This window comes from Scyliorhinus torazame, chromosome 12 (assembly GCF_047496885.1).
Source record: "Scyliorhinus torazame isolate Kashiwa2021f chromosome 12, sScyTor2.1, whole genome shotgun sequence".
Classification (NCBI taxonomy): Eukaryota; Metazoa; Chordata; class Chondrichthyes; order Carcharhiniformes; family Scyliorhinidae; genus Scyliorhinus; species Scyliorhinus torazame.
In genome coordinates this window covers 144,862,891-144,875,435 of record NC_092718.1, presented here as the reverse complement: position 1 = coordinate 144,875,435, position 12,545 = coordinate 144,862,891, and the positions used below count along the sequence as shown (strand labels likewise).

At 46.7% G+C, this 12,545-nt stretch overlaps 1 protein-coding gene across 1 annotated transcript in view; it reads right to left on the bottom strand.

Annotated features, from left to right (window-relative positions):
* The window catches only part of ncf1 (neutrophil cytosolic factor 1), a 260,991-nt gene that overhangs the window by 70,007 nt on the left and 178,439 nt on the right, over positions 1–12,545 (bottom strand). Inside the window, exon 9 of the mRNA XM_072469128.1 lies at positions 545–652. Within this exon, the coding sequence (XP_072325229.1) occupies positions 545–652 (108 nt within the window). The remainder of the gene's footprint in view (positions 1–544; positions 653–12,545) is intronic.

Sequence of the window (12,545 nt, the reverse complement as noted above, 5' to 3'; positions counted from 1 at the left end):
CGCAACAGTAAATCAAGGTAAAGGTGGACTTATCTTGTTTAACTCAGTAACATTTAGGGATGCCTGAAGCAAGTGTTCTGGGAAGTTAAAGTGGATGATTTTCCTTTAGATATCGCCAGCACCCGCCACTATTATGAGCTGGCATGATTTTCACCATGGCCCCTTTCATGAAATATCAAAACATCATTCCAGATATGTGAATATGTTTAGTTAAATATGGGACCAATCCACAAGTATTGCACAATGGAAAGGAAACTTCAGTTCCTCTGGAGGCTACTCCAATAATCTTATGTTAATCATAAGCCTTTAAAGAACACAAAGAAACACAAGAGCCCAGTTTTCCAATGGTGTTTAGAACTGAGAGCAGAAACAGTTGGGTTCATTTTCAGCTTCACCACCGGGATAGCAATCCAGCGGAGCTCACTGACAATCAGTTATAGAAGCCACAATGATTGCAATTGAAATAGGATGAGTTCTTCAACTGGGGTCAATGCATTGAGTTTGACCATTGGCACCACACCATGCTCTTTAGACAGGGACATACCTTCTTGGCGGAGGCAGGTTTCTTTTGCTTGTGCTAAATCCCATCTTCTCCGCTGTTCCTGTTTTCTGGAGGTACATGGAGGGATAATATCCAGTAGAATCTCCTTTCCTGTTTCAATAAAACATACAAGTCATCCCTTGTAACCTAATAGAATCTTCTGGATCATGCAGATGGATGCTAGTTAGTGGCTTCACTCAAATCTTTTTGTGTGGTAAGTAAAATAGAGTGTTAGCAGAGTATGATGTATATAGAAATTGATACATAATATATTTCATTTTTGTGGCAGTAGTGTTATTAAAAATCCTGGTCTGTCTACTAAAGCTGTAATTAAGAAGTCATAAAAGGTGAAGTAAGCATGGTTTCTAACCATTTACTTGTTGACATATAGATGGCTAATGGGATATTGTTTTGATTGCTGGAGATTCCCTGGGGTGTAAATAATTAATAAGGGATGGTGTTTAGTCCTAATTAAGCATGTCATGGGACATCTTAGTGAGATGTAATTAATGGGAGGAGCCAAGTCTGTTTGTAGTTCTGCTGTCTGTTATAGGATTTTAAGTTTGACAGCAGTTTTCCGTATTTGAGTCAGACAGGACAGAAGGATTTTCAAGTTGTTCCTGAAAGTATCTCTCTTGCCAAAGGTCTGCACAGATAAGCAAGTAACCCTGATTGCTAACTTTATTTGTAAGTGGATTTTGAATTGTATTGGGTAACTTTGTTGGGATATATATAGTAGCAGGTGCAGATAGTGGGTTAAAGTTTTTTCCTTATTCAAGAACTGTTTCATTGTTAACTGTAAAGTTATTTCTTTAATGTTCATGTGATTAATTCTGTGTTTAAATTAAAATTTGTTTTATCATAAAATATACCCATCATTCAGGGTCATCGCTCTTGGGGTGAAGTATCCTTTCCTCACAGTTTTACAAATTAAAAGATTGTTAGGGGTTCACGTCCAGTATCCTAATAAAAGTCAGGGATCTGGTCCGGTATCCTAACACCGAGGAACTGATTGGCAGAACTCAACATTTTGCCATCAACTTCCAAACCCATGACCTTTATCACCAAGAAGGACAGGGGCAGCAGATGCTTGGATTGGATTTGTTTATTGTCACGAGGTACAATGAAGAGTATTTTTCTACGAGCATCTCAAACAGATCATTTAGTACATGAAAATAAAATAAAATAAAAAGAAAATACATAATAGGATACACAGTGTAAATACATAGACACCGGCATCGGGTGAATCATACAGGAGTGTGTTCCTTTTCAAACAACTCATCATCCTGATTTGGAACTATATCGCCATTCCTTCACTGTCACTGGGTCCAAATCCTGGACCTCCTTTTCTTATCAGCACTGTGGGTGTACCTACAGCACATGGACTGCAGCGGTTCAAGAAGGCAGCTCACCACGGCAACAAATGCTGGCCTAGCCAGTGATGCCTACAGCTTTGTGAATGAATAAATAAACAAAAGACCAGTCAATGTTTATGGGGAAGGTTGAAACCAAATTGACGGGGTTTGGCACCGGCACATATAAAAGAGGAATAAGGTGCATTAAGTGAGAGTGTTGGACTGTACTAGAGAACGGAATAGAACAATACTAGACAGAAGTAGAATAAGGAGGATTACAAGAAACAGAAAAAAAGGTTCAGAAAACATGTGTGTATATACAAAAAGTGTGGTGAATAAGGTTGGTGAGTTACAAGCACAGGTAGCTGTGTGAGAATGTGTTTGGTGGAAACATGGCTTAAAAATGGTGAAAACTGTATGCTTAATGTTCAAAGTTATAAAGTGTTCAGAAAAGGTAGGGAAGGAAAAGAGGGAAGTTTTGTGGCAGCACAGAATAATGAAGATATTGTAATGTCAAAAAAGAGTATGTCCTTGAGAGAGCAAGGACAAATTAATTTCATTAGAGTGGAGAAGCAAAAGGGATTTGATCACACTACTGTGGAGTGTTCTATAGGCCTCCAAATTGTGTGTGCATGTTTGTGTGTGTGTCTATGGGTGTGTGTGTGGGGGTGTGTGGCGGTGGGTGTGGGGGGTGTGGGGGTGTGTGGGTGTCTTTGGGGTGGGTGTGCATGTGCGTGTGTGGGCTGTGTGCATGCCTGTGTGTAGGTGGGTGTGGGTAGGTTTGACTGTGTGTGTGTGTGGGTGTGTGTGAGTGTGTGAGTGTGTATGTGGGTGTGTGTGAGTGTTTACTTGTGTATGTGGTGTGTGTGTGGGTGTTTGTGCATGTGTGTGTATATGCATGTGTGTGTGGGTGTGGATGTATGTGTGTATATGCGGGTGTGAGTGGGTGTGTGTGGATGTATGTGGGGTATGTGTGTGTATGTATGTGTGTGTTAGTGTGTGCGTGGGATTGTGTGTGGGTGCATGTGGGTGTGTGTGTGTGTGGGTGAGTGTGTATGTGGGTGTGTGTTTGTGAGTGTATGTGTGTGTATATGCGGGTGTACATGTGTGTGCGTGTATATGCATGTGTGTGTGGGTGCGGGTGTATGAGTGTATATGCGGGTGTGAGTGTGTGTGTGTGGATGTATGTGGGGTACATGTGTGTGTGTATGCGTGTGTGTGTGGGGGTGTGTGCGTGGGTTTCTGTGTGTGGGTGTGGGTGTGTGGGTGTATGTGTGCGTGTGTATATATGTGTGTGTATATGTGTGTGTGTGCATACGCGTGTGTGGGTTTGTATAGGGTGTGTGTATGCCTCGATTCAACCCCTAGCGAGCGCATTTAACCGCATGTTTCCTGGCGCTTCCAGAGCCGAGAAACACATAGCTGTTCAACGCGACTCGTGTTGTATGAGGAGCTTCAATGGGGAATGCGCAGCCGAGGCCGTACATATCCCCGTTTTGTACACTGGAGAGCTCTGCTCGCTGGAACTCCCCAGTGTAGTGAGAGATCGGGACATTTTTAAATGGTGTTCCAATTTCCAAGGCCATCAAAACAATCCACGACCTACCCCCCACTCAAATGTATTACGGGAGGTCCCTGCCTCCCCTCCCAACATCCACACAGGGCACCCCCAGCCCGATTGCACACGCGCAGCCAGGTTAGCATCTTGGCAGTGCCCATGCCAGCTGGCAATGCCACCGTGGCAATGTCAGGCTGGCATCCAGATGGCACTGCCAAGATGCCAGGCTGGCACAGCCAGGCACAGCCAGTGTGCATGCCAAAGGGCATGCAGCTGGGGGCCTCCGATCCCCTGGGACACCCTCACGAATGTCTTTCCGTCTGGTCCCCGTTTGTAGGGATCAATGCTGAACAGTGCTTGCCCGAGGAACAGTGCTTGCGTTGGATCATGCGAGATGTTGCGCGCCAGGTAGATCCCAGGAGCAGCTTCTCCTGGCTTCTATTGTCCATGCTGCACCGCGGTGAGCTGCTTTTCTGGATCGCGCGCAATGAATCAAGATATAGGTCAGTTTGGGTGAATCTAAGAAACAGCAGGGGGTAGCAGACATTGGTGGGAGTTGTTTATAGGTTGCCAAGTTGTAGTAAAAATGTTGCGCACTGTAAATCTCAGAAAATTAGAGCTGCATGTAATATGGGTAATAAAGTAATAATGGATCACTTCAATTTAGACATAAACTGGGTATACCTAATTAGCACTAATGCTGGGGAGGATAAATTCCTGGAGTGTTTATGCGATGGGAGAAACACAATGAAGAACCATCTAGGGATTGGATTCTTTCAGATTTAGTATTATGTGATATAATTAACAACCTTGCTGTAAAGGAGCCTTTAGAAAATAGTGACAACAATATGACTGGGTTTGACAATAATGTTGACAGTGAAATAGTTAATTCTGAAACTAGGGTCTTAAATCTGAACAAAGGGACAATGAAGGTACGAGGGGAAAGTTGGCTATGGGGTGGATTGGGAAAATACATTTAAAAAGTTGATTATAGAGGCAATAGCGAGTATTTAAAGAAGTGTGGTCTAAGACACAAAAACCCAACAGGAAACGTGAATCAACTTTGGCTAACAAGAGAAGTTAAAGATTGCATCAGACCAAAGGAAGTGGCTCAAAAAGAACCAGACAAATGGTAAGTCTGAGAACTGGGCGTGCTTTTGAATCCAGCAAACGAGCACCAAGGAAAAAAGAATATGAATGTAAACTAATGAGAAACATAGAGGCTTCTTTAGATATGTGAAAAGGTCAAGTTTAGCAAGGACAAATCTAGGTCTGCGGACAAATCTAGGGGCTTTTCACAGTAACTTCATTTGAAGCCTACTTGTGACAATAAGCGATTTTCATTTCATTTCAAACGAGGTCTGCTCAGATGGAGACAGGAGAATTTATAATGGAGAATAGGGAAATGGCGGAGAGGCTAAACAATCGTGTCTGTCTTCAGGGAGGAAGATGCAGAAAATCTGCCAGAATCTCTAGGGAATCAAAGGTGTTGGGAAAATGAAAAACTCAAAGAAATAGGCATTAATAAAAAAGTAGTGCTCAAAAGGTTAATTGGATTGAAGGTTGATAAACCCCCTAAGACCAGATGAGCCACATTCCAGAGTGTTGGAGGAAATGGCTATCGAGATAATGGCCGGGATTCTTCGACCTCCCGCCGGGTCGGAGAATTCCCGGGGGGAGGCGTGAATCCTGCACCGCCACCCTGATGCCGGATGCCCTATTCTCCGGCGTGTTTTTCGGGCGGCGGTGGGATTCCCTGTTAACGGCCCCCGACCGGCGATTCTCCGGGCCCCAATGGGCCGAGTGGCCATCCAGGTTTGCCCAGTCCCGCAGGCGTGAATTACTCACCTCACGCATGGCAGGACCTGGCAGGTGAGTATGCAGGAACTCGGGGGGGGGGGCGCGGGGGATCCGACCCCCGTAGGGTGGCCTGGCATGCGATCAGGGCCCACCGATCTGCGGGCTTGTTCCGTGGGGGGCACTTCTTTCCTCTGCGCTGGACCCCTGTAGGGCTCCGCCATATTGCCCAGGGACCGGCGCAGAGAAGAGAACCCCCTACGCATGCGTGGAAATACGCCGGCCGGTCCGCGCATGCGGGGACGACTCCGGCGGCAACCTAGCCACCTAGAAAGGTGAGAATTTCTCACCTTGGGGAGCCATTGATGCCGGAGTCGTTGGTGCCAGTTTTCCCGCCGGTGTGGGGATATAGCCCTTTTTTCAGAGAATCGAGCCCAACAGATGCATTGGAAATTGGATGCACCTGGAGCTGGAGTATTGAGGTGCAGCTCTGGTTTCCTTACCCAAGGAAAGATATACTTGTCATGGAGGGAGTGCAACAGAGGTTCACCAGACTAATCCCTGCAATGGTGGGATTGTCTTATGAGGAAACAATGAGGAATCTGGGCCTGTTATTCTCTAGAGTTTTGAAGAATGAGCGGTGATCTAATTGAAACTTGTAGAATTCTTACAGGGTGTGACAGGGTAGATCGGATGTTTCCCTAGGTTGGTGAGTCTAGAACCAAAGGACACTGCCTCAGAATAGGGGGCACATCATTTAATACGGAGATAAGGAGGAATTTCCTCACTGAGAGGGTGGTGAATCTTTGGAATTCTCTACACCAGGGAGCTGTGGATGCTCAATCATTGAGCACATTCAATCAATAGATTTCTGGGTACTGATGACATCAAGGAATATGAGGAAAGCATGGAAAAGTGACATTAAGGTGGATGATCAGCCATGATCTGTGTGAATGGCGGAGCAGGCTCGATGGGCAGAAAGGCCTCCTCCTGCTCCTATGTTCCTAACTATAGACTGGTGATATTGGGGAACTTTAGTTACCCAAATATCAATTGGGATAGTGTTGGAGTAAAGGGTAATGATGGGAAGGAATTTCTGAAATTTGATCAGGAGAACTTCCTTGATCAATATATTCTCGGCCCAATTAGAAAGGAGACATCGCTGGATCTGATGCTGAATAATGAGATGGGCCAAGTGGACCAAATGTCTCTGGGGGAGCTCGACCATCTCAATGAATTTTTTGATGAACATATGAACATACGAGATGGGAGCAGAAGTAAGCCATTCAGCCCCTCGTGCCAGCTCCGCCATTCAACAAGATCATGGTGATTTGTTTGTGTTTCGAGTTCCATATTCAGTGGCCCCGCTGATGCTCGATCAATGACTCCAGAAGCGAGATTGGATGACAATTGAAGGCTTTATTGGACTAGATGTTTCCCCCAGCAGCGCAGGTACAGAATGCAGCTGCTAGGGAGACACAGACTCTTATACTCCGCCTTACTGGGCGGAACCTGCAGGCAGGCTTCACCAATGATCTTCCTGTCTCAGGTACCTCCCACACCAAAGATCTTACATCCTCAACCTGCCCCCTTCCACTGCAAAGGAATGACTGAAACCAAATCCTTTGCAATTCTCAACATTCCACCATGGGCCATGTATTGTCAATACTACTGCCTTAACCATTACCCCCAACTACATTGCCCCCCATCACTCCCCAAACAGCATATACAGTGGACACACCCTCCAATACAGAGCAAGAAACCCCAAATAACCAGAAATATATACAGAATACATCCCCAAGCAATCCCATCGCATCACCACCCATTAAAGTCTCATTCAAAACCTTTCAATTCGGTCCAAGTCCTTGTTCCTTGACAAAACCCTCCGCCTCCTCCGCCGACGCCTCAAAAAAATGATCGTTCGAGTCATGCGTAACTCTCAACCTCGCCGGGTACACCATTCTAAAATGCACTCCACTCTTATATAGCATCGACTTTTGCTTCATTAAAGGTCTTCGCTAGCTCTGCCCCGACGTCCTGATAAATCCGTATGCTGCTTCCTTCCCATCTCACATCTTGCTTTGGCCCATTTCAGGACCCGCTCGTTCTTCTGGAAGCTGTGGGAATGAAGTACCACGGGAAGTGGTGGCTCATTTGCTCGAGGCCTCTGCTGGAGTGTTCGGTGGGCCTGATCCAGCTCAGGAGGTGACATCCATCTCCACCAGCTTCGCAAACATCTGGCAAAAATAATCGGTTTGCTCCGGGCCCTCTACCCCTCCGGCAGCTCCACCATCCTAAAGTTTTGTCTCCTCGACCTGTTCTCCAGGTCATAGAAGCGTAAAATTTACAGTGCAGAAGGAGGCCATTCGGCCCATCGGGTCTGCACCAGCTCTTGGAAAGAGCACCCTATCCAAGCCCACACCTCCACCCTATCCCCGTAAACCCCGTAACACCACCCAACCTTTTTGGACACTAAGGGCAATTTATCATGGCCAATCCACCTAACCTGCACATCTTTTGACTGTGGGATGAAGCTGGACGCACACCTCCCTGCCTCACCACCATCTGTAGGACCTGCCCACACACAAACCTCTAATCATGGAGGCGATTAGTGGCACACGCTGACCCTCTCGACTGCACAACCAGGTGCCACCCTGTTTGCGGGATAATACACACCCCACCCAGTGAGGAGACCCACAGTAGACCCCACTGGGGACACAGGACAGGGGCCGCAGACCCTATCACTGACGGGTTGCGGCAGTCATCGATACCCCTGTTGACAGGGACGGGAGATGAGAATAGAGGTTCCCTGGAGCCACTCACTAATGGGGACAGGGTGCAGTGTGAAAAGCAACATATGGGGGGGGGGGTGGCGAACAGCTAAGGGGTGGGTGTGGGTTGGGGGGGACATGTGGAGGGTGGAGCTTAAGCTCAACTCAGGGTTGCTGTCAGCTTATTGGATCTGTTTAGACAAGGGGATACCCATCCTGGTATCCCCTAACAAGTCTTCTCTGTTCCCACCTGCCTAGAATGAATTTCGCAGTACAGCCAGCAATGCTCACTATCCACTTGGCTGCAGCTATCATTGTGGGCCCACGGAGGCTGGAGGCACAGTGCCTGCCCGGGGCAGACCGGTGCACAAGAGGAGACTATATTATCCTCTAAGTCTGAATAAAGATTGTAGACTTCCAGTTAACACAAACACTTTATTCAGTAGGTTTGTTCTGTTTCCAGAGCTTAACTAGATGTAATACAGTCAAGAGGTATGACCAGTGAAGCTAAGGTTAGCTGCCTATGCTGAGCTGTCTCTGGCTGCTGCTGCTCCCTAGCCCTGTGCTTCTGAAAGAGGCGGATCCTACCTTGGGCCTTTATACCCGTCTCTGATGCCCTCTAGTGATGCTGTGTCTGTTACATCTGTCTGCAGTCCCTGGTGTATGTGCAGATGTATGTACAGATGTACAGATCACTACATCCCCCCCTTTTATTGGACATATTTTCTAGACTGGCCTCAAGAAAACTGTACATAACAAGTGGTGAGAATATGCAAAACTGCACACTGTGAAAATGATAAAAGTAATACAGAAACAATTAACCGTGCTGCGAGTCCATCGTGAGAAATGTCCATATTCGTCTTGTGCGTGTGTTGAAGTGTCATCACAAATCTAGCCGGTCGGGTGCCTTACGGCTTCTGCTGGAGCGTCTTAACGGTGGTAGTAGGGATGATGGTTTGATGTCATCAAGAGTACTGTCTGGCGTTGTGTGGCGAGGAACGTCCTACGAACAAATGGACTCGGTCAAGTCCAGTGTGGGAAATACTGGCGTTGTAGGTCGAATCTCTAATAGATCCTGGCGGTTGCGGCGAAAATGTACTCCCGCAGACGATTTGACAATGTAGGACCGCGGTGCATCCTGCCTGATCACCGTGGCTGACTCAGACCATCCGCCTCCTGGGTCCCTGATTCTGATGGTATCACCTATTGTCAGTGGCTTGAGTGGGATCGCATGTTGATCGTAGTATAGTTTTTGTTTGGAGCATAGTGCCCGCATGTCGTCGACAACCGGTGCGTTGCCAGGGTCTCGGAATTGCTTTGCCGGTAGGGTAGTCCGGATGTCTCTGCCGAAGAGCATTTGCGCTGGCGACAGTCCTGAGCTCAATGGGGTTGCTCGGTACAATAACAGAGCTAGGTTGATGTCGGAATGTGACTCGGTTGCCTTGCTGATGAGTCGTTTAATGATGTGGACACCTTTTTCCCCTGTTCCATTTGATTGTGGGTAGCGATTCTGTGTCGCACCGATGTCTGACCTCGACTTTTTCTTGTGTTTGTGGTATTGATTCTGTATGTCTTCGTTCGTGAAAGCAGTTTTGCTTGTTTGTTCTGGAGCAGATGTGAATTTGTGAGATTCTTTATCATGCCATGACATGTTTGTAGTCTTGTCATTGTTTCGCAGTGTGCTGTGGCATTGTCCTTCACGTGCAGAGTTGTACCATGTTGTACAGGTCGTTGTTTCATTGTTGTTGTTTGTGTCGTTTCTGTCTTTGTTGTTTTCGTTGGTGTTCTTGTTGTTGTCGTTCTTGTTGTTCTTTTTGACACGCTTGTTGATTCTGTTTTCGTTGTTTTCGCTTTTATTCTTGCTCTTTTTCTTGTTGCGCTTGTTGTTTCCGGGATGCGTCTTGTTGCTTTTGTCGTTCTTGTTGCGCTGCATGTTGTTTTCGTTGTTGCTGTTGTTTTTCTTGTTTCTGATGTGTTTTGTGTGGTTTTTGTTGTTCTTGTTGCGCTCAATGAGTGTGCCATGTGGATTATTTGAGTCATTGTCACAGAGATTGATGTCCGTGTCCTTTGTGGTCTCTGCTACATTGAGCGTATCTTCTTGAGAATTGTGCGAATGATCCGATGTTGCATTGATGTTGGTGACATCAGTCATTTGTGGTGGATTCGATTCCTCTTCTTTGCTTACTTGGTACTCCTCTTCTAGAGTCATTTCTGGTTGACTTGAATCATCATTGATTTCTAGGTGCTCCTCTTTTGGAGTCATTTCAGGTTCACTTGTATTAGCATTGAGTTCTTGGTGCTCCTCTTTTGGAGTCATTTAGGGACCGTGTTTGCCTTGGTCTGCCCTGGCATTGTCACTAAACGCCCGCGCTTAGCCTGGGGAGGCTGGTCGAGTCGGTGGCAAGTCATGAACCAGTGGAGACAGTGGCAAGTCATAAACCAGTCGGACTCAGCCTGTGGAGGCAGGTCCAGGCAGTGGCAAGTCATGAACCAGTGGCAAATCATAAACCAGTCGGACTCAGCCTGTGGAGGCAGGTCCAGGCAGTGGCAAGTCATGAACCAGTGGCAAATCATAAACCAGTCGGGCATTGAGTTCTTGGTGCTCCTCTTTTGGAGTCATTTCAGGTTCATTAGAATCATCTGTGATCTCTTTGTGCTCCTTTTCTGGAGTCAAAATCTTCACGATTTCATTTTGTTGTGGGTTGTGGTGCTCCTTTTCTGGAGTCACAATCTTCAAGATTTCAATTGACATGATCTCTCTGGACTCATGGGTGGCCGTCCTCTGATTATTGAGTGCTTCTCTGCAGACGAGTTGAGATACATCAGTCTCGCTGCGATCCTGCACATCCTGTATGGGAATTGTGATTTCTTCGTCACTTGTCTCACATACAGTGGGTAGACATTCAGTGTCTTCTTCTGGTGGCTCACATAAGCTTGATAGATCTTCATGCTCTTGTACATGCATGGTGTTCGCTATGGAGTGTTTGCTTGCTTCCATTTTTGAGTCTGCCACCGAGCTGTCTGTGGAGGCTTGCGTCACTCTCTTCGTGGAGGCTTGCATCACTCTCTTTGTGGAGGCTTGCATCGCTCTCTTTGTGGAGTCCTTCATCGCTCTCTCTGTGGAGTCCTTCATCGCTCTCTCTGTGGAGTTTGTCATCGCTCTCATCCTCCCCGTGTCTGCGTGGGTTTACTCCGGGTGCCCCGGTTTCCTCCCACGGTCAAAAGATGTGCAGGTTGGGTGGATTGGCCATGATAAATTGCCCTTAGTGTCCAGAATTGCCCTTAGTGTTGGGTGGGGTTGCTGGGTTGTGGGGTAGGGTGCTCTTTCAAGGATCCGGTGCAGACTCGATCGGCCAGGTGGCCTCCTTCAGCACTGTAAATTCTATGATAATCTATCATTAATCTAGGACAAAGGTTCGGCACAACATCGTGGGCCAAAGGGCCTGTTCTGTGCTGTATTTTTCTATGTTATATGTTCTCTCTGTGGAGTCTGTCATCGCTCTCTTTGTGGAGTCGTGCAGTGTTCTCGCTGTAGAGTTGATCTGTGCTCTCTCAACGGAGTCGTTCTGTGCTCTCTGTGTGGCGTCGTCTTCATCTTGGGTATTGCTGTCATCCAATGTACCGACGATCTGCCATGGCACCATGGTATTGGATTCATCTACCATGAGAAGAGTCGTATTGAGCTTTTCAACCGTGTTGCTGATGCTGTGATCAGGATCTCCGAATAACTCAGCCAATTCTGAGCAGTATTGTGTATATTGTTCGATAGACAAATCATCGCTTTTTGTTTCGGAGTTGTGATCGTTCTCTACATGTTCAATGAACAAATCATCTTCTTGTGTGGAGGCTGAGACCCTTCGTGGTGCGTGGACCACTCTCTGTTTCTTGGCATCAGGCCGCAGCATAATCCTGCACTCACGAGTCGGGATGTCATATATGCTGGGGTGAAGATTCCCCATTCCGAAGAACTCATTGTCGGGGTCTTCACGGTACAACACCTCTAGTTGCGGTTCGGATTTGGTACTGGGGTAGCCATCTCCCAAGATGAAATCTTCGTCTGAGTCGTAGTCTACAAGGACCATATCATCTTCTAGGGCGGTGCTAACTGCTTGTTCCAGGGTGTTGTGAAAGTTATTTTTAACTGTTGGTGTAAGTTCAGGCATTGTTCTGTCTTTTGAGGCAAGAAAATTGGGTGTTGCAGCTTTAAGTTTATTTTTGTTCATTTTCGTGCATTTCCCTTTTAAGTGGGCGTGGTGCTGGTCATCTGATGTCATGATGCTAGTAACTTCATGTGCCGGACTCGATTGCGCATGCGCAATTCGAGTTTCCTTTACTATGCACTCTTGGCACAACTGCGCATGTGCGGTTCCTTCCTCAAGATGGCTGCCGCTCAGAACTTCCTTCAATCCTGTCTCTGCCTCGTGGTAAGTTTTGGCACCGTTTTCTTCCGATTTTCTTTTCTAGACACTGATTCTGTGTTTGTAACGACTGACAGTATTGATTTTGTTTTTGTTCATGAGCAA